Here is a 23,339-nt window from a genome sequence, read left to right on the forward strand (position 1 = left end):
AATCTCAAGAAATTTGGGAAGTGGCTGCCTGGCCATTAATACTTAGCAGCAGGAGCACACCACCCAAGGTCATGGAAAAACACAGTAATACATGTTAAGCACTTTGTTAGGGGGTGGAAATTCAGTGGTGCGGATATTCAAGGTTAACTTTCCGGGTCAAAACCACATATTCCTCTTACCCTAGAGGGAATACAACAAAGATGTATTCTTCTGCTGAAGTTGCTATTGGGGAAGGCACAACACCCCCAGTGAAGCTCAAATTGAAATGCTACAATCAGGCTTTTTGTTTTTTTTTACTCAAGCCATTTAAGTTCATCTAATTGGAATATCATGTTGGAATGTAGATTAAAATAATTTGTAAAACCCATAAGAAGCTTTTGCTTTATAGAAGTTTTGGTTTTTTTTCCAGATTTTTTTTTAAAAAAAGGATTAATCACAGGATCCATATCTCAGCACCTCAGTTTTTCATCTAGGTTGGGTTCTGTTGTTGTGTACACTATATACAGGAGGATATCCATTTAAGGTGAGAAGAGGAAAGTTTAAGGGAAATGTCAGAGGTAGGTTTTTCCCACAGAAAGCAGTGGGTGCCTGGAATGCACTGCCGGGGGTGGTGGTAGAGGCTGATACAATAGGGACATTTTGATGACTCTTAGATAGGCACATGGATGTAAGAAAAATGGAGAGTTATGGGCTGTGTAGGAGGAAAGGGTTAGATTGATAGTGGAGTAGGTTTATAATGGTTGGCACAACATCATGGGCTGAAGGGCCTGTACTGTGCTGTGCTGTTCTATAATGGCTGTAGGATGAGAACAAACATTAGACACATTCACCTATTTGGCAAAGCACAAAAAGCTACAGGCAGGTTTATAAAGTTGTCTGATTGTTACCTCTTCATTGTTGTACAGAGTGCCAAGCAAATGTCACCAACAATTGGCATGTAACTGCTTGGAATACAATCTTGCCTTTCTGTAGCTTTTTGGTTAATTTCATCCTCCAAAGCACAGAGTCTGGTGATGGAGAAAAATAACCTTTAGCCATTAATTCAATTTCAGAAACAATTTTCCGAAACACAGCATCACTATTCTAGAAATTCTTAATTATCAGTAGAAACACAACTTGGCTTTACTCACTTTTCCTGATTTGCTACTAACTGTAAATAGAAGCACTTTGGAGTAGAAAATTCAGAAATGATAACTGAATGATAATTTCCATCTTTCTCGAGAATGGCATGCTTTAAATCTTTCCCATAAGATTGCCTATAAAGCAAATGAGAACATTTACAAAGAGTTTAGTTTTACATGATATTACAGTTGATGCTTTTTTTTGAATTGGCTAAAAGAGGAATATTTTCTTGACATCTGACACCATACAATAGCTTCTTCGACTAAATCGTATCTCTCATAATGCAACATTTCCTTATCACTATGCTGGAACTTGTATTTTGATTAAGTGTACAAAATCTTGACATCTTTTAATAACCTTCCATTCTTAATGTTACAGTGCAATACCAACTAAACTAATCATTAGTATTGTAGAATGCTTCAGCTGGGGCTCCCACACAGCAAGTTTTTGAACTCAGTTAAATTGTAGTTCTTCTCAAGTTTCAAAATAAAAGTGCTATAGGTTAATTAATTTATGCCACATTCTTACATCTTGCCATTGTTGATGCAAAAGCAGGATTGAGAAACAAACAATCTGCTGGAAGAACTCAGCGGGTCAAGCAGCATCTGTGGGAGGAAAGGAACTGTCGATGTTTCAGGTCAAAACCCTGCATGAGTCCTGATGCAGGATTTCCACCCAAAACATGGACAATTCCTTTCCTCCCACAGATACTGCTCAACCCACTGAGTTCCTTCAGCAGATTGCGTGTTGCTGCAGATTCCAGCGTCTGCAGTCTCGTGTCTCTCAGGATTGAGAAAGACAGGCTACCTTTTATTTTTTAAATATACTTTCCTCACTACATCTCAAAGCATTCATCAGAAAACAAAATTATTCAATTTTTGAAAATTATGTTTCCCTAACAAAATATATCAACCAAAAAATATATACCCATGGGAGGTCCCCTAATTCTCAATACTTTATATATACTGTGTTTGAGAGTCAAGTTTGACAGATTCCAGGGCAATTATTTGCAAATGAAAACATGAAATATCAAAGCATTCTATCTGAGCAATGATGTACATGATTTCTCATTACATTACAAAATACTAATATTTAAAATGAAACTGAGGCCTAATAAAAGTATTGCACAGGAACAAAGTGGTGTGCTTTGCTTGATAGAATAGTTGATGTGTTTCAAAAATCTTGTCACCCTGAACATCACTATTTTGGTAATGTGATGAAAAAGGCATGACAAGGGGAGGGCATGACAATGCATTACGTAGAAACTTGCTTACCACTGGTTGTACTGGGGGTGCTAAAATAACATGAAAGATCCATCTTGCCCAAAGTTAATCTTGATCCAACACTAATATCAGGTAGCCACCAACTGAAACTTTTGGCTAGAATTTCAATTGCATAAAGCAGTTCTATTTTAGGACATAGAACAGTGCAGCACAGTACAGGCCCTTTGGCCCACAATGTTGTGCTGATCTATACAAACCTACTCCACAATCAATCTAACTCTTCCCTCCAACACAGCCCATAACCCTCCAATTTTCTTACATCCATGTGCCCATCTAAGTCTCTCTTAGATGTCTCTATTGTATCTGCCTCTACCACCACCCACAGCAGTGCATTCCAGGCACCCACCACTCTGTGTAAAAAAAAAGTCTACCTCTGACATCTCCCCTAACTTTGCTCCACTCACCTTAAATGGATGTCCTCTGGTATTAGCCATTGCCACCCTGGGAAAAAGGTACTGGCTGCTGACTCTATCTATGCCTCTCATAATCTTATACACCTCTATCAAGTCACCTCCCATCCTCCCACGCTCCAAAGAGAAAAACCCTAGCTCGTTCAACCTTTCCTCATAAGACACGTTCTCTAATCCAGGCAGTATCCTCGTAAATCTCCTCTGCACCCTCTCTAAAGCTTCTACATCCTTCCTATAATGAAGTGACCAGAACTGAACACAATATTAAGTGTGGTCTAACCAGAGTTTTATAGAGCTGCAACATTACCTCGCAGCTCTTGAATTCAATCCCCCAATTAATGAAGGACAGCACACCATACGCCTTCTTAACCACCCTATCAACTTGCGTGGCAACTTTGAGGGATCTGTGGACTTGGACCCCAAGATCCCTCTGTTCCTCCACACTGCTAAGGATCGTGCCTTTAACCTTGTACTCTGCCTTCAAGTTCGACCTTTCAAAGTGTATCACTTCACACTTATCTGGATTGAACTCCATTTGCCACTTCTCCGCCCAGCTCTGCATCCTGTCTATGTCCTATTGCAACCTTCTACACTATCCACAACACCATCAATTTTCTTTGATACATAACTGATAATTCATTACACTGTGAATGAAACATGATACAGATTATTTCTAAGTTATTTTGCCTGACTCTGGAAATTGGACCCAGTACTTCCTGGAGCAATTTCCACATCCCGATCCTCGCTTCCTCCTTACACACAGCCCAAGGCACTGTGGTCAACACTCTGATCTATCAATTTTCCAATCTCTGCAAATCCAAACAATTACAGATGCTGGAAATCTGAAACAAGTACAGAAAATGCTGGAAACATTCAGCATGTTAGGCTGCATCTATGGGAAGAGAAACAGACTTAACACCTTCCAACCATCCGAAGGGTTTTCAACCTGAAATGTTAGCTGTTTCTCTTCCCACAGATGCAGCTTGACCCACTCAATTATTGTCTGGTAGACCCAACCTCCAGGCCCAATCTGTAACTCTCTACCAATTCCTGGACCTCTATCACCATCTAACTGCTCGAGACAGGTGCAGTGTATTTTCCTTTATGGAACAGTGCAATGCCCTTTTAAAATTTGTACGGGCAGGCCCAACACCACAATATTCAATTGTATCCCATTGCAATGCTCATCTCGTGCACTCTTTTGGATGTACTTGAATTTCCAGGCAACAATACTGAGAAAATGATTACGAGCTTAAACCTTGGTAAATCTAAACACATTTTGCTGAATGTGGTCCATCTGATGTCCCAGGGTGTCATGTTCAGTCCAGTATAAATAAATTGCATTTGACACCGCAAAAGTTTATAAATCTGAATGAAGAATCTGATCTCTATGTCAAATTCAATGATATAATTAGTTCTGAAATTGATAAATGTAACTGATTGAAATAATATTTCGTCACTTACTCCTTCTGGGAAGAACCTTCATCTGGTACATCAAATCCAGCTGCCCTGCAGAGATCTTGTAGCCTTTTGATGTGCTCCACATTATCAGTTCCGAATCCAGAATTCATGATTTCTGACCGAATGTTATAGTCCAATATTGTGGTTTTCAAATCAGGTAATTTAGTCAGATGTACCTTAATGAGAAATACTAGGATCAACAATATTTATGCCAATAGACTATCTGGTGGACTTCCTCGTTTGATACTAAATTAAAATAATGTATTTTTTTGTACAAAAGCATAAAGGTTACTCATTACACTGATCACATCTTACAAATATGTACACAAACAAAATGTTCTTGCATTTTTCAAATACCTCGTCTCATAATTTTTCCACCGAGGTAACACATACATGATGTAAATATTTATTCTTGTTACCAGTGAGAATGAAGGATCAGCATATACTTTCAAATCAAATAATGGCTTTCCTACGTGCCCACTGCCCTTGTTCTTTCGGCAGATAAAATTGCAGGCTTGGGAGATGCTTTTGAAGCAATCTATGGCAATGAAAACAATTTGTTTTGCATTTGGTACATCGATCAAGCCAGGGTGCCTCAGTGCTGGATGGAGTTAATGTGTAAAGAAGTGTTGACATGTCTTTACGGGAATGGATAACTCACGGTGAACTAAGAATTGACTGAAATAACATACTATTTGTCCTCCTAATTGTATGTTTGGCCTCCAGTGATTTGTTTAAAAACACACCAAGGTCCTTTTGAGCAATGTTACTCAATCACTCATGACTTAACAAATATTCTACTTATTTAAGTGGATGCCTTCAAAATTTTCCACATTATATTCCACTTGCCAAAATCATTAGTTGGGGTATTGAGTTCAAGAGCTGCGAGGTGATGTTGCAGCTCTATAGAACTCTGGTTAGACCACCCTTGGAGTATTGTGTTCAGTTCTGGTCACCTCATTATAGGAAGCATGTGGAAAGCTTTAGAGATGGTGCAGAGGAGATTTACCAGGATGCTACCTGGATTGGAGAGCATGTCTTATGAGGATAGGTTGAGCAAGCTAGGGCTTTTCTCTTTGAAGAGAAAGAGGATGAGATGTGACTTGATAGAGGTGTACAAAATGATAAGAGGCTTAGATCAACTGGACAGTCAGAGACTTTTCCCCAGGGCAACAATAGCTAACACGGGGGGACATAATTTTAAGGTGATTACAGGAAGATATAAGGGGGGATGTCAGGGGTAAGATTTTTTTTACACACAGGGGGTGGTGGGTGCATGGAACGCTCTGCCAGCAGAGGTTGTGGGGGCAGATATATTAGGGACATTTAAAAGACTCTTAGATAGACACATGAATGATAGAGAAATGGGGGGCTATGTGGGAGGGAAGGGTTAGATAGATCTTAGAGCAGGATAAAATGTCGGCACAACATTGTGGGCCGAAGGGCCTATACTGTGCTGTAATGTTCTATGTTCTAGCATTTAATTTACAATTCTTACCACAGGGTTCAGCCATAAAGTATTACCAACAGCAAGGACAATTTTAGCTTCATGTGATTTATTGGTGATTTTTTGCTTAATAAATCTGGATACCTGTTTAAATCAAACAAAGTTTTATGTCAAAACCAATATGTGCCACTGAGTACTTGAACTGTGCACCAAACAGCTTACTTAATAAGAAGCTAAATCAAATATTCATCATAAACACAGTATTTGAATGAGTTAATTCCTTAATTTCTCATTTTCCAAAACAACAGTACATTTTACAGTATTATGAAGAGAGGTTGGTAGGATATGGGGAAAATTTCATTTTTCAATTGATAAAACAATGGATAACAGTGCTAAAAGTCAAATTGTGCTAGAAGATAAAATACTCTGAACTTTTGCATTGACATCTTGTATTCCAAGTAATTTCATCATTATCATTACTAAATGATGCAAGAAGCACCCATATGACCAATAAAGTTCCATCATCCTCTAATCCTAGGAAAGCCCGTTTTCCAATGCTAGTTTAACATTTCCATCAGCCATGTTACATGCTTGATGACTAATGAGATTGCCAACTGTTGTTAAATTATATTCATCTTTAGGCTGCTGTTGTTGGCACTTAAGGTTTTTTTTGAAGGATCCTTGCAGGCATCACTGTAACTTGGTGCAGGAGGGAATGGGGGCTTTCATTCTGTCAATCTATGCTAGATTCAGATTGAAATACCTCTTGGTGACAGGAAAATGGGACAGATTTTCCACTAGCTCCAGATCATTGATCATCTGTGAGCTCCTCCATCAAATTTGCAAATTCATTCTGCAAACCGTCTCCCTAAATGCATTTTCTGTTGTTAAATTGCTCCTTCAGGTCATAATCCATGATTGTTGCTTAAAACCAGTAGCACTATTAACATTATGAAAAAGAAACTATTTTCCAGCCTTTTCAGTTTGCTTCAAACAACAAACCAAGGCAGTTAATGCACATGTAATCATTTCTCCATGTCTGTCAAATAGATGTCTTTTTATTGCTTGGCAAATAAAACGTCTTTTACAGAGAATTCAATGGAATGAAGGACTTCACATTCAGAGTCCTGCTGTTAAGTTATGTAATACCATGTTGTACAAAACATCAAGAGGCACATTTACATTATTAGCAGTGAATCATGTTTTCTACCAAAAATGATGAACAGGATGTTTGAACATCTAGTGAAAACTGAGGACTTAAATATCAAATGCAGTTTATCAAACTTCAAAACTTTTCTCTTTACCTGTGGATTCCAATCCTTTTCATGGTCAATAGGTTTCACCCTACATACAATAAATTCAACAACCTGTGGTGGTAGAACCTGGAACTTGGCAGGGAGCTCAAGCAGCTGTTTTTGCATCACATGTCCAGTTTGACCACTGTCGATGTATTTCACTTCTGCATTACTGAGAACTGCACTTTCATCTTCCTGTGGTAATGCTACTAATTGCACCCTTGGAGCATAAGAAAATACACCAGTGAACAGAAAGTAAATGTTCTGAACAAACATTTTAATTGGAATTGAAAATTGAAAAAACTGCTGAAAATCTGAAATAAAAATAGAAAATGCAGGTCAAGCAGCATTTCTGGAGAGAGAAATAGAGTTAATGTTTCATTTGATGGCCTTTTAACAGAACAAGGAAAAGTTCAAAATCAAATATGTTTGAAGTTGCAAAAAAGGGCGAGAGATGGACAAAGAGTGAAGACTGACAGAGAATGAATGATGTGAGTGGTGGTGGTGGGAGGTTAGGTTATAACCCTGTGGCAGCTCGCATCATTTAAATTCTTTGGTTTCTGGACTATCACAGATATTCTCCATTCTCTCCCTTCTCTAAAACTTGATTTCTAACTCCTCCTTATTCAGATAAAAAGCCACCAAGCCGGATTGTTAACTGTTTATTCTCACCATAGGTACTTTGTGGCAGCTGAATATTTCCAGCATTTTCTCTTTTTATTCAATCGATATATTTATTAGTTTTGGAGAGACAGTGACAGAAAAATTATTTTTACTCCTTATTTACATGACAATTGTAATTACATTTTCATAAGCCAGTGCTAACATCAACACTTTATGCTAGCATCATAATTTCTATAATATTATTTCAGGATTCTTTTCTTCAGGTGGGACGTCATGAAACAGGTGGGTGCATGTATCATTTTTAATCTATTCCCTTTTGGTTTCTTTCCTTCATTTTTTGTTAGACATATTTTATATATGGGTAATGATGCTCATAGACAAAGTTTTTTCAGCACTGAGTCCTACTGTCACAACCCATTTCCATTTTGATTTAAAGGATTCAGCATACCCTCACTGTGGTCTGGCCTCAAGCTTATCAATTAGGTCCAACCGTCTGGACTAAAGGATTGCGTAACCTTGTTCTGCCAATTGTATGCTCTTCACTAGCTCTCTCCTTCCTAGATTCCAACCATACTTTCCTCCATATTTGACCCTTGACTTTGCAACCCACCATTGCTATCCTATCTCAAACTCCATTCATCAACTCCCTGGGAGCTTTCTATGAAGGCCTGATCTTTGTGATGCTTTAAACTCAACTTTGTATATGCAAAAATTAAACTTTATATACAGGACAAATACATAGAGTTAATCTTTTAACTGTCTTCAACTCAGATGTTTTTTGTTTTGCTCAAACCTTAAAGATGCTGCTTTTGCCTTTAACTTCATTATAACAATATAATTGTTCAATGAAGTCCACAAATCCATACAATCTGACACTGCCTTTGATTTAGCAGTCATAGAGATATCAGCTAAATGGCCCAATTGTATTTACCACAGAAAAACACTCATTTACCATGAATGAATATCAAAATAAACAGTTTTGCAGAGATCCTTTGGAAAACAGTTCTGCCATATATCATAATAAGGACCTAACTTCCCATTCACCACAAAATACTAAGGCTTCATTAGACCACATATGCCAGGAATTTACATATCATTTCACACCAGGAATTTACATATTGTTGAACTTTCAACACATGCACTTTTTTGACCTCACAGTGTGCATTATTTCCTATTATTAGCTTTGTCCAGTTCACACCTAGTTCTATAGTTATTCTCTACACTTCAATAGTCATATAATGAATAACTTGATTGTCTTAGCTTCAGGGGCAAGAACAAAATACATCAAATGACCAATTGCAGACAATAAATACATAACTTCATGGCTCTGCACAATAAAGGAATTCCATTAGTGAAAGAAATTGTTTGTAACATAACCATTCCTTAAGTTATGTCTGCAGTTGATCCAGAACTAGATATTTGGTCCCAATTTTTAAGTTCAAATAATAAATTATGCAGCTATACAAGCTGAATATGCAGAGTTGTTTAACAGATATATTTCAATCTTAATTTTCAAATTACAGTAAAGTATTATGTTCAGTTGCCATAATTTCTATACTTGTCCCCCAATGGATCCTAAAAGTGCAACATATTCCTAAAACATTTTGTGTCATAAAGCTCTCAATTTTTTCATCCTTCTTGCAACAAAAAAAATTCACAAAAATTCCTTCTTTACCTGCAATATATTTTTTCCTCGAGTGCATACAGGGCAAACACTTTTAATTGCTCTACTGGTTTCCTGTGATTCTCTTCCATGTAGTATTCAGCCATATCTTTCAGAAGTCTCAGGTAGTCATCTTCCATGGAAGTAGGAGAATCCTGCCATTTATTTCTGTGATGGATTATTCGACCATAATAATTGGAAGCATTATTGACATATGTTGGAATTATCTAGAGAAATTTCAAATCCACATATGAGTAAGTTATTTTATTACCAAGTACCCTGCACAATTATAAAATCTTCCTCATTACAATGCCCACAAAATATTGCAAAGTCTACTTTAACATATCAGTTGAGTCAAGTTTGTAGGCACAGGTTCAATGCAAGAGGGTGATAGGGTAGAAATTTGGGAAAGATAATTTAGGGATCTATCTCCTATCAGATTTCTTCTATTTGTGATTTTCTAGCCAGCAACAATTTATCCACTAGAGAACAACTGGGCATTTCATGCTGCAGTCTCATTAAGGCATAATTTCCCCCTGCATGGGATGGGGTAATGACTTGCAGTATGGTACATTGTTTCTGAAAAATCCACACTAGATATATCCCAGTTTAGTTTTTGAACCTCTTGTCCCCTCAATCAATATTCTGGAGGGTTAGGGGGTTAGTCACTAATGATCATAAATTTAACTGAACCAGTGACATTAATACCATGCCACCAGAGCAGGTCAAAGGCAGGTATCCTGTGCCAAGTAAGATAAGATCTTTATTAGTCACATGTATATCAAAACACACAGTGAAATACATCTTTTTTGTAGTGATTTTGGGGGGCAGCCTGCAAGTGTTGCCACGCTTCCGGCACCAACATAGCATACCCATAACTTCCTAACCTGTATGTCTTTGGAATGTGGGAGGGAACCCACACAGACACGGGGAGAACATACAAACTCCTTACAGACAGTGGCCGGATTTGAACCCGGGTTGCTGGCACTGTAAAGCATTATGCTAACCACTATGCTACTGTGATTCACCTCCTAACAGCCCAAAGTGTTTCCATCATCAGTAAAGGCAGATGTCAGAAACATGATAGTATAATCTCTGTTCTGGATGAGTTCCAACTCAATAACACTGAAGAAACTCAACACCATTCAGAACAAAGCAGCCAACCATACTGGCTTGATATTCACAAGCATAATATATTCCACTAGCCCCATCACCATACCATGACTGCAGTGTGAACCATCAAGAAAATGCAATGGAGTCACTTGCCCAGGTTACTTTGACAACATCTTCCAAATCCACATCTACCACCAAGATCAAAGTCAACAAGGTGCAAGGGAGCTCCACTGCATGCAGGCATCCCATGCTCACATCTTAATATAACATAACTCTTTCTTTGTCACTGAGTCTACATTTTGAAACTCCCAAAACATTATTTTAGGAGTAACAAAATCTGCTGGAGGAACTCAGTGGGTCAAACAGCATCTGTGGAGGGAAGATAGCCAGTATAAAGAGGAGGAGTGATGACAGGGGACAGAGGAAGGGTGAAGGAAGACAGGCAGGTGGACCCAGTTAAAGGGGGTGGCAGGCAGGTAGGAGGGTGATAAGTGGGAACACAAAAGGGTACCAGTGCTAGAATCTGGTAAGTAAGGAAGGTGGTTATGAGAATTATTAGGGGAGAGATGAAGAGCAGATGGAACCAGATGGGGGAGGGGTGGGTAAAATGCAAGGGTAATTGGTGGATTAAAGTGGGCATAAGGGAGGGGGGCAGCGATGTGGGAAAGGGGACAAAAATTGTAGGACCAGAGGTAGATCTGAAACAGAGAGAGGGCAGAGGGGATAAAATAAACACAGACCGTAAGGTTTACATGAAACTGGAAAGTTCAATGTTCATTTTAAACTAGCTAGATGGAACAAGGCATTGTTAAAACGCACAAGACCTGAAGTCACATAATAATAGGGCCCGGTACCAGAAACTTTCAGAGTATTGCAAAATTTAGGGTCTAAACATCTGTCGCCTGTAAAGAAGCAAATGAAATTGGAATAGCAGAAAAAGCCAGTATCAAATGAGTTGAGATTAGAGGTCTGGTTAGATTTAGAGATGGGTGAAGCTCGAGGTTCTGAACCTAAAAAGTAGATAATCTTGTTTTTAAATTGCATAATGGTTTTCTGGCAAATTTACTGACACATTTTCCTAAATTACAATGGTGACTGTAACTCAAAAATACTTAAGCTTTCTACCAAATCCCTCAAGAGCTTCACCCATCTCCAAATCTAACGTACTCCAGCCTTCTGATCTCAACTCATTTGATAATGGCTTCAAAGTTCACGTGTACTATGTTGCTTTTAAACAACCTTATTAAACGTTTTGCAGATCTTTGGGCATCAATGGCAAATTGTATGAAACTTGTCTACCTACTAATGCTAGGCCAGTTGTGCAAAGAAATTTGAAGAAAGCCTGATTCAGAACAAATGGATAATCTTTCCAAGTATCTTCAAGTTTCTTTTCTCCCAAAAAGCACGCAATAAAGCAGTAAAAACACATTACCAAATCAAAAAGAGTACATACTTCTAATTACCTATAAAGTTGCATTCCAAAGGCTGGTAAATATTTCTTCTCCCCTCCCATTAGAAGCAGAATATGCATTAAATGAACGTTTATAGTGTTCTGAAGTAATGAATCAATGGGACGGGATCTTAATTCTACGTAGAGACCGAGGCAGTGTGTGCCTTTATTCAAGCTTTAATGGATATAAAAGATACTGCAGAGGTTGATTGTAGGTTTGGTAGTTCTCATTAAGAAAAACCTGGATTTGGAACTTTGGAGATGGGAAGAGCCATATTGATCAGAAGAAATCCACTATGTTGAGACATTGAAATGTAGTCTACACATAAAAATCTCATTAAATCAACATCCCAGTTAGGTTACATGTATACGAGTTACTAAATATTAGCTTCCAACTGGATTAAGTTAAGCTGTTGTACAAGTTAGTCATACCTGTAACATTACTGTGATTACTAAATACAATTATATTGTGGAACTAATCCTCATATTCCTAATTTCTGAAGGAGAAAAAGTTTTCTGTTGCTGCATTCAGTTAAAATCCTGTCCAGAAGCTAAGGCAGAGAAATAAATCGCAAGTAAATTTACCTCAACATATCCTCTAGAAGGCAAACTCTTTTCACCTGAAAAACACCGTGGTTTGTCCATATTTGGGCAAATTTTATGACGACTTGCGCAAGTTTTAATATCCCTGAAATGGACATCAATGCATTAAATTAAAACTTAATTTAATTGATGTCCAGAATCTTATCTATCTGAAAGAGATAATCAAGTATGAATGTAATATCAAATAGCTAGTCATAAGAATTCTTTTACACATCTCATTGATGTATGAGCGTGATAGGAAATCCTTTGAAGATGGATTAAAGAAGTGCTTACAGTAACTTGGATACAAATACTTTGAATTGTTTATCAATCCATTTAGGACTAAATTTAAAGATACTACATAGAATGAAATTCTTAAATTCCTTTGTGGTATGAAGATCAAGTTGTTTACAGCAATTGTCATGTTTGCCATTCAAGTCAAAAATTAATTTATACAATTCAGTAGGATTTTTGTCAGTCATTATTACGATTGACCGACTTTGAAGACTTGATTCCTCGTGTTAAAGAGAACATTTTTATATCACAATTAGAAGAGTCTAATTTAAGTTGAAGGCTCTAAACATACCTTTAGCCTGCTAGACATCACTATAAATAAAAATGCACGAGACAAAAATTATTGATTTTATTTTAAAACAGAGGCTAAAAGTCTATTGTAAAATTCCATAGCAACACTGAAGCAAACATCACAGCATTTTCAACAAGTGGTTTAAGAATACCAAGCTGATATGCACTTCACAAAAACAAATACCAATTTTATTAGCTCATTTATTTCAGGGATATTATTTCAAGGCATGTTAATTCATCTTCCATCCTGTACTAAAATATCATTCTTTTAAGAACAGACCCACAGTGCTGAACATTGGAACAACACATTAATGAAATCATTTTTTCTGTATAAATCTGATTTTGAAAATGAGCATGTTATATATTAGCTCATCCATCTGATAGTTTATTACTGTTGAATTAAAATTGGGACATATTTAAAGCCATATAACTGTCAGAAACCATCTGACATTAACCAATTCACTTATTCATCTTTTCCAGAAGGATCATCTAGAAATCTCTCTTCAAAGAACGATGGTTGAGCCTCATTACTGTAGCTCCCAAGACATTTCCCACGACCTTTTTCCATTGACAAAAGGAAAATATTGCTAAATAAATTTCTTACCTGCAGATTCCATATGTTTTAAGGTATTTACATAAAGATTTGTCACAGCAATTGTCATCTTTGTCATTCAAGTCAGAAATGAATTTATACAATTCAGTAGGAATTTTAGCTTCTGTTCTTTCCAGGTAGTGCAGAAAGGAGACCATTTGAGGTGCATTTTTGTCAGTCATTATTGTGATCGATCGACTTTGAAGAGGAGTTGATTCCTAGCGTTAAAGAGAACATTTTTATACCACAATTAGAAGAGTCTAAACATATCTTTAGCCTGTCAGACATCACTAAATAAAAATGCACGAGACAAAAGTTATTGACTTTTTCCCCCCAAAAGAATCTGAAATTAGTTTATAAAACTCACATCAATCCTTCTCGGTTCCCCCACAACCATTTCCTTTTTACAAAAAATAATCTAAAAACCATAGTTAATTTAACTATCAAAAACAATTAACCTTGGTAAAAATTGCTTCCATTGCAACATCCTCTGGACCTTTCAAGGCAATTTCAGAGTAGCAATTATGATGTTAAAGTATGGGAATTAAGTGCAGTAAAAATAATTGGTTTAAATACAAATTCAAATTAATTAAATAATCAGAAATGAATAGCGAGTCTGGGCCCTGACAGGTAAGAAAGTCAATATTAGGGATTAAAATCAGTTGTAAATGCATCAATCCATGGCAGTATTGGAAGAATGATCACTGCAGCATTCTGATGAAAGTAAAGAATTGAAGATAATTTCTACTTTGCTTTGTGACTAGTGTGCTAAAATAGATAAATTAATAAATGATGCAAAAATTCAAAATTGATGATGTGCTGTGGTCTTTATCAAAATGATAGATCATCACAATTTGTAATCTGGTGGCTTGGGTACTGTCCCCATTTTACCACTAAGGGATTAACCTTAGTTAAGCAAACAATGAAAAAGAGCATAAGGAATAGGAGCAGAATTAGACCAATTGGCCCATCGAGTCTGCTCAGCCATTCAATCATGACTTTTTTTTCTCAACCACCTTCACCTCGTAACCCTTAACCCCCAATCTGGGACATCAGTCATACAATCTTGGTGCCTTCATAACTAAAAATGATGAAATGCTAGCCTGGTGTTGGTGCAGCACAGGACTACCTGCATGCTAAATAGGCTAAAACAGAGCTATGTGATATCATAAGCAAATGAATCAGACTGTAGCTCTCCAATCCTACTACATTTGACTTTTAATGGTGATGGACGATTAAACAGCTTAAGGGAGGAAGAGGATGGGACTCAAAAGTATCCCCATCCTCAATGCTGGCAGGGCGCAGCATGTGAATGCTAATGACAAGGGTGAAGCATTCGCAATCATGTTAAGCCAGAAATGCCGAATAATGATTCAGCTGGGCCTCCTCCTTAGATTCCCACCATTACTAAGCCAGTCCTTATTCAATTTGATTCACTCCACGCGATATCAAGAAACATCCCACTTGTAGACTTTAGCTTTAGAAATGGCTGCATTTCTCTGCAAGTTGTTCCATTTAGTCACAACACTGATATTTAACTGAAAAATTGCATAGATATGCCCTGATCACAAAAAATCCAAACAAACTAATTACCACCAAATTTGTCTACTGTCTGCACGCACCTCAAAGTGATGGAGGGGGGTCATCAGCAGTGCTATCTGGTGGCACTCACTCATCAATAACCTACTGATCGAGTTTTGTCTGGACCACTCCATTCCAGACCTTATTCTAGCTTTGTTCCAAACATAGACCAAAGAGCTGAATTCCAGAGGTGAGGAGAGTCTGCCCACCCTTGACATTAAAGCTGCATTTGACTGAGTTTGGCACCAAAGCACCCAAATAAAACTAATTGAAATGGGCATCATATTTTCTCATGGAAAAGATTCAAACAGTGGGAGTCATGCCTTGCAGAAAGGAAGACCATTATATTTATTGGAGAACAATCATCCCAGCATCAGGACATCATTGAAGGAGATCTTCAGGGTACTGCTCTCGACCCAATCATCTTCAGCTGTTTCATCAGTGACCTTCCTTCCATCACGAAGTTAGAAGTGGAACGTTTATCAAGACTGCAGAGAGTTTTCAGTTTCATTCACAACTCCGCTGCGAATAAAATAGTCTAGGCATGTATGCAGCAATACCTAGATGATATCTGGGTACGGTCTGGTAAGAGGCAGGTAAAAGTCACACCTTAAAAAAGTGCCAGGCAATGACCATCTCCAAACAGGAAAAAAGAGTCTAACCACCTACCCTTCACACTCAGTTGCAATATCATCACTGAGTCCTTCACCATCAACATCCAAGGGTTACTATCGACTAGAAACTGGACCAGTCACATAAATACCATGACTATGAGAGAATGTCAGATCTAGGGATCCTGTGGCGAGTGGCTTGCCCACCGCTCCCCCCCTGATACTCCAAATCTTTTCCACCATCTAAAAGGCACAGTTCAGAAGTGTGATGAAACACTCTCCAGGTGCCTGAATAAGTGCAGCAGAACAGTTCTCAAAAGTTTGCATCATCCTGGACAAGCAGTCCACTTGATCAACCACCCTAAGCATTCATACCATTGATGCAAAGTGGGTGCAGCATGCATCATCTACAAAATCTTTGCAGTTCACTGCCTAGGCAACTCTAACAGCACCTCTTAAATCTGCAACCTCGACCACAAAAGAGGACAAGGGCAGCCAGTGCATGGGAATACTATTACCTGCAGGTTCCCTACCAAGTAGCACACCATCTTAGCTTGGAAGTATATCACCGGTGTTTCATTATTAGTGGGTCCAAATCCTTGAACTCCCTACCCAACAGCACTGTGGGAACATCTTCATCAGAAGGACTTCAGTGGTTCAAAGTGGTAGGTCATCACCACCTTCTCAAGGGCAATTAAGGATTGGCAATAAATATTTGCCTTGCCAACAATGCCCAGAGCCCCAGAAATGAAAAAAAAATCATCAGGTCTTAATCTTGAAACTACTACCTAAAAGCACTGTGTGAGTTGCACTAAATCACAAACACCTCAAAAAGGTGGCACATCACCAATTTCTCAAGGGAATTAGGGACGAGATTAAATCCTGGCTTTGTCAGTGGATCCACATTCCATGTATGAATCTAAACAAAACTGAATGCAAGTCATCTTGGCCTCCAAGGTTGATCATGAGATTACTGACAATAACAGCCTGTGGAATGAAATGACGACTCTCACTCACCTTTACAAATGTCTACGTGGATAACCAGCAAAGTGGATAATTTGCAAGATTATATTTTGGAATAAAAAAAAGGCAGTTCATTTGAATTAATCTCCCCACATAATAATTCTAAGAGGAGCAGAAAGCTAGTAGGCAATTTTCTTCATTATACTCTTCAAGGAAAAATAATTTGACAAAGAAATAGAACACTTTCTTTTCCATAAATTAACTTTCAGCACTGTGGAGTAGATATAATCTGAGCAGTGACACAGCAAAGTTTTTTTTTAAAAACAACCCATCATTTAGCTGAGGAAGAAGATTGAAGCAGAACAGACAAGTTGCAGATACTGCTGTTGGTACTGGCTGGTGTGAGGTATTGGGAGATTACAAAATCTGCTTCTTTCGTATTTATGGTCTCCATACAGCCGGCTGTCTTTGTAGAGAATCGGGAAGAATTTTGATTCTTCTGAAACCACAAGCACATTTTTGATTCTAATAAGTATACATTTGGGAAAAATCAATTATGAATAAGAATTGTCCAATGCAAGGTAATTTTTGAATGTTTGCACAATTGCTGCAAGGTAGCAGAGATATCAAATTACTACTAACATAATTTGAATAGGAACCAGTATGGAATTTGATAGTGATTCAACAAGTAAAGCAGCAATCTAAAATTTTAAGATTGGCAGATTGTACAATGCAAGCAGTAATGTTTAGCTCTTTACAATATCAAAACTTTGTGGTACCAGAAAATCTGAAGTTTAAATCTACTTTCATGATTAACTGCTATGCCATTGTAGAACATTTTTCTAGCTGAAATACATTGAAGGTTTAAGAGTCAACTACAACTAATACTCAAAGTAAAAAGCATCCCATATGTACATCTGGAATTGAATTGCATCATGCTAAGAGCTAAGTAGTAATAAAATCTGCAAACAATTAATTGTATTTTTCGTTAAAATTCACGATACCTCTACAATCAGATTCTTAAAATTGTCAACCATGCAACACAGGCGAGCTCCAAATATTTCGTGAGAAGGAGGAAAACCATAATGGATTACACAGGTAGCATCTGTAATCCCCAGGCCTGGGAGGCACTCATCCATTGTAACTGTCAGGAAAATAAGTGTTTAAAACAAAATTATATTCAAGATTTATGAGTATACTGAAAAATGCATTGTATATTATTATACACAGATTTCTGCCTGAATACAAATATGATCTCCGAATATTCTGGATGGTTAATATTGTGGCACAGTGATGATGATAAACATTTTCATTTTATGATTATGTATTTTACACTTCCAAGGTAACAAATAACAAAAAGTACCATCTTTTTAATGTTCAGGTTTCATTGCACTTCGATGGAAAACTGGATAGAATACTGAAATAAAAGCGTTAATTCAAACATTTCTGTTCGAGAGAAAGTATTAATCTTTTTAAACTTATTGGACATAGTAATGACTAATCTGGGATGACCATTCTCATTTATGGTCAAGTTTTCTGGAAATTAGTACAGATAGAATAAATTTTTCCTGCAACATGTAAAACAGAAACTTTTCCATCAATATTTATACAAGTCCTCCCCAGGTTGCCCCACTTTCTTCTGTAAAAATGCCCAACCTATGTAACAGCTCGTACACATGAATGAGCATTTTGGAGATCCGCAGGATGGATTTGATGGCCTTGGCTTGTAGCTGCCTTTCTGACTGGTGAACTGTCCAGATCACGAACAGTTCACAGGAATGGAACCCAGTTGTAACCTGGGGAGGATCTGTATTTAAATTGAGTATATTTTGTGCACATTTTGAAAATTTGCTAAAATACATACCTAATAATACATGTGTGCCAGGGCTGAATTTATTATTCCACTGTTCCAATACTTGGTTTAAGTGCAAGTTCATCCCTTCATGGGCTTTGATGCAGAAATTTGAATTGCTGTCCAAAGCCTAGAAGAAAGTTATGAACTCAAGTAAAGAATATATTTTTAAGCCCAAGAATATTTAAATTATGCAGTGATCCAGAAATTCACTCAAGTGCAAATATCTCAGACATAGCAATTCAGCAGTGATTCTTCATGAATTTCAAATGCCTTCAGCTAGGAGGTCAAATAAGACGATTTACTTTGTATCATATTTATCTCTGCAAAAATGTCTCTCAGGACGTTCAGAAATTCATTAAAATATTTTGTTTTGAAAAATCAAAGAAATTCAAATTTGGCAAAATTGAAAATAGAAGGCAATTGAAAGGAAAAAAACCAGAATTGCCATGAATGTGTTACAGTAAAAGGCCATTTGGTCTAATTAGTTAATGCTCATTCCACCTTACTGGTAACCTCTGTGGCCTTTTGTGGTTTTCTGTCTTCCATATATTCATGCAGATTCTCCTTCTCTACTTCCTTGGGAGGTTAAAGAAATTTGGCTAAAGATTTTTGACCCTCGCCAATTTTTTTTTTATTAATCGATGCACCATAGGAAGTATCCTATCTGGATGCACCATGACTTGGTACGGCACCTGTTCTGCCCGAGACCACAAGAAACTGCAGAGAGTTGTAGACACAGCTCAGCACATCACAGAAACCAGACTCCCCTCTGTGGACTCTGCCTACACTTCTCGCTGCCTCGGTAAAGCAGCCAAGATAATCAGACTCCACTCACCCCAGACATTCTCTCTTACCCCTTTCCCATCGGGCAGAAGATACAAAAGCCTGAAACCACGTACCACCAGGCTTAAGGACAGCTTCTATCCCGCTGTTATCAGACTACTGAACGGTCCCCTAATATGATAAGATGGACTCTTGACTTCACAATCTAGCTTGTTATAGCCTTGCACCTTATTGTCTACCTGCACTTTTTCTGTAATTGTAACACTTTATTCTGCATTCTGTTATTGTGTTTGCTTGTACTACCTCAATGCACTGTTGTAATGAAATGATCTGTATGGATGGTATGCAAAACAAAGTTTTTCACTCTACCTTAGTACATGTGACAATAATAAACCAATTTAATTTAAACAATTTTTAGTAATTTTTCTATTTCTTTAAATGGGATTAGTGAAGTTGGGCAAAAGAACAAAAAAAATCGGCATGAACGTGGTAAGCTGCAGGGGCCATGTTTGTGCTGTACACGTTCTATGACTAAGTTATAGTTAGCTTAAACAAAATGCACGAAAAAAGATAAAGTGATTAGGCACAAATCAGACTTTACTGCACAGAAGTCATACATCTGGCACACTGAATCTGTCTTAGCTCTCAAGACCTAGAAACTAGAGTTCAGAAAAATGACGAGTAATCTTAGCAAGACATAAAAGATCCTGAGGGGTTATTAGGATAGATGATTAGAAGTTGTTTCTTTAGCTGTAGAATCTAGAACTGGGGGAAGAATCTCAGGATGAGGGTTAACACTTGGATATATATATTTCTTTTTAAAAGACAAGGAGTGTAAATCTTTGAATGTTCATTCACTGCACATATTCAAATCCAAGATCAGTATTTTTTTTTGCACACCAAGGGAATCAGGTTGTGTGCTTGTGTGTATGTGCATGGAATGAAAGTACAGAAAATGAGAATACGTTAAGACCATACTGAACGGAGAGGTAATCTCAAGGGCTCAGATGGCCTATTCTTGATCCAAGAATTTTCTTAATATCTATGCATTTCTTAACATCCCTAGCAACCCCCCCCCCCAACCAAGATATCGGGATTGATGGACTGGCGCTGACGTAAGTGTAAGAAAGTGACTACAACAGCACTTTGCCAGTTGAAGGAAATTAAAACAGCTAACCTCTGTATACAGCAGGAGAGTGTTCACAGTTGAGAGAGAAAAAAAAAGTTAAATAAACAATACGAATCAGAAACAAAGAGGCCTGGTCGACATGAAGTGGGACAGTACGAAGTGGGGTAACGCTGACATTTAGACACCTGGTTGGTGTCAGCAAGGGAGCATAGCAGAGACAGTTTTTTTTCAGCTGAGATGGCTTTACAGCTGTGTTGAACATTCCTTTACCACTGAGCACAGAGAAAGCAGATAAGGATGTTCTGATACAAACAGATATCTTGGGGAACCATGTACCAGGGACAGTTTGGTAAATTGTGAAAGCAGAGATAGACACCCTGGTAAATGCGGACCAAGTGTCTAAAGTATTTTGCAGAGCAAGTGTCTAAAGTGTTTATGGAATGCTGTCAATAGAGAGAGTCAAAGCAATGTATAACAAGGCATACAAGGAAATGGATAAAAAAAAGTATCTCACAGCAGAATCGACAGCAATGATTCAGGAAGACCGATCGGTACAGAAGACGACTCTGGATCTGGGACTCAGAAGAACTCATCAGATTGAACCCCAGCCAGGTTTATCTGAGTGGATAATATCCAGATACAAGTAATAGGTTTTGGAAGTTGCGAAATTAAACCCAAGAGTTGTGTAACTAAAAGAGTTAAATAACTAAAAAGGTTGTTTGAACTACACAGTGAATCTTTGAGTTTGAACTAATCACGATTAATAAAGAGGTGCAGTTATTAGGCAAAGTAATTGTCTAGTGTGGTTTATCAGGCGTTAATTGGCAAGAAGAGCAAAAGACGGAAAAAGATAATTTAGAAAAGATGACTTACATTATCATTCTTCCCCACTTGCTGCTGACATTAGATAACTCTACATGTCCCTATAAATATTAGTCATAGAATTGTACAGCACAGGAACAGGCCCTTCAGTCCACCACATCCATACCAACTATTGGACTTATCTATATTAGTCACATTTATACTCATTTGATCTGTAGCCTTCTATGCTGTGGTGATTCAAGTGCTTGTCTAGATGTTTCTTAAATGTTGTGAGAGCACCTGCCTCCACTACCTCATCAGGTAGTGCGTTTGAGATTCTGACCATGCACTGTTTGAAAAAATTTCCCTCTCAAACCCCTTCTAAAATTTCCTACCTCTCAACCTCTAGAAATGCTCTCTTGCTTCAGGCACCATTACCCTGGATACCAACCCCCCTCACAATTTTGTACATCTTCATCAGATCACCCTTCAGCCTCCTCTGCTCCAGAGAAAATGAGCCCTGCTCATTCAGTCATTCCTTATAAATGAAATGCTCCAATCCAGGCAACATCCTGCTGAACCTCCTCTGCATTCTCTCTAGCACATTCCCATCCTTCCTATAGTACGGCAAACAGAATAACACACAATGCTCCAGGTGTCACTGAACCAATACTTCATAAAGTTGAAATGTGACATCCCCGCTCTTATATTCTTTGCCACAACTGATGAAGGCAAGCATCCCATGTGCTATCTTCATCAGCCTACCTATGCGTACCACCACCTATAGGGATCTATGGACTTAACCTCAACTTACCTCTGTTCATTCACACTCCTTACAGCCCTAACATTTACTATGCATCTCCTACTCTTATTTGACCTTCCAAAATGAATCCCTTCACACTTGTCAGGATTAAATTCTATCTGCTATTTTTCTGCCCAACTTTTCAGCTGATCAATTTCATTCTATAGGTTAAGACAATCTTCCTCATTACCCAGAACACCACAAACATATATGTCACCTGAAGACTGACTAATCATACCTCCTACATTCACATCCAAATCATTAATGTATGTCACAAACATCAAGGGTCCAAGTACCGATCCTTGCGGTACTGCTCTGGTCCTAGATTTCCAATCAGGAAAGCAACGCTCCATCACCACCCCTGCCTCCTATTTGTGAGACAACTTTGCATACAATTTGCTAGCCTGCCTTAGATCACTTGTACTCCAAACCTTCTGCATTTTATATTTTTCTCTTCCTTTCAAAAGGAAAACGCACACAGTTAACTTGACATTATGTGGCACATAGCAAGTTCTTAACCCCCGAGATAAATCACAAGCATATTCTAGCACTCATCTTAGTTGCTACAATGTGGAATTAATACAAAATGCAGAATTCCTTTTAAAATTAATATTTCAGGGACAAAGATTTTTTTTCCTCCAATTTAGGATTTTTTTTCCTCCAATTTAGTAAGTAAGCATTAAAAGAATATTTGCAAAACAGCTACAAGTCTTTGCAGAGAGATGTGCATTATTTTTGCCACAGCAATTACATATAGTTTAGATTATTGTATTCTTGTGGACTGTTCAAGTGTATTGAAACCATGATTACCTACTTTAAACACATGATCAACTTCCTCAGCACAATTAGCAAAAATCAGAGTCTTTTGTAAAATCTCAGAGGTGAAGTCCAACATGGTCAACAACAGTGATGTCTTTTCATGGTCCAGACATAGCTGCACTATCTATTGAAGAAAGGTCATCAACATATACAAGTAAGATTCTCAAAAATATTGTTTTGAATTACTAAAAACATAAAAATGCCTTCTCATTCCTTCTCCCAAGTGCAAGCATTATAGGGCACAAATACTTCCACATACAAAACACCCTTAATATTTATTAAAAAATCTCAATGGGCTTTATAGGAGCATGATCAAATGAAAATATAGATGATTAGCTTCACAGAAAAAAATAGAGAGCAAGACAGAG

At 37.7% G+C, this 23,339-nt stretch overlaps 1 protein-coding gene across 1 annotated transcript in view; it reads right to left on the reverse strand.

Annotated features, from left to right (window-relative positions):
- The window catches only part of tdrd12 (tudor domain containing 12), a 104,981-nt gene that overhangs the window by 25,103 nt on the left and 56,539 nt on the right, over positions 1-23,339 (reverse strand). The window contains exons 16-26 of the mRNA XM_052028702.1: positions 22,967-23,095; positions 18,647-18,764; positions 17,787-17,926; positions 13,640-13,845; positions 12,454-12,556; positions 9,318-9,532; positions 7,028-7,238; positions 5,775-5,867; positions 4,280-4,452; positions 1,131-1,256; positions 888-1,007 (exon numbers count right to left, since the gene is read on the reverse strand). Coding sequence (XP_051884662.1) covers positions 888-1,007; positions 1,131-1,256; positions 4,280-4,452; positions 5,775-5,867; positions 7,028-7,238; positions 9,318-9,532; positions 12,454-12,556; positions 13,640-13,845; positions 17,787-17,926; positions 18,647-18,764; positions 22,967-23,095 — 1,634 coding nt within the window. The remainder of the gene's footprint in view (positions 1-887; positions 1,008-1,130; positions 1,257-4,279; positions 4,453-5,774; positions 5,868-7,027; positions 7,239-9,317; positions 9,533-12,453; positions 12,557-13,639; positions 13,846-17,786; positions 17,927-18,646; positions 18,765-22,966; positions 23,096-23,339) is intronic.

Source organism: Pristis pectinata, chromosome 13 (genome assembly GCF_009764475.1).
Source record: "Pristis pectinata isolate sPriPec2 chromosome 13, sPriPec2.1.pri, whole genome shotgun sequence".
NCBI lineage: Eukaryota > Metazoa > Chordata > Chondrichthyes > Rhinopristiformes > Pristidae > Pristis > Pristis pectinata.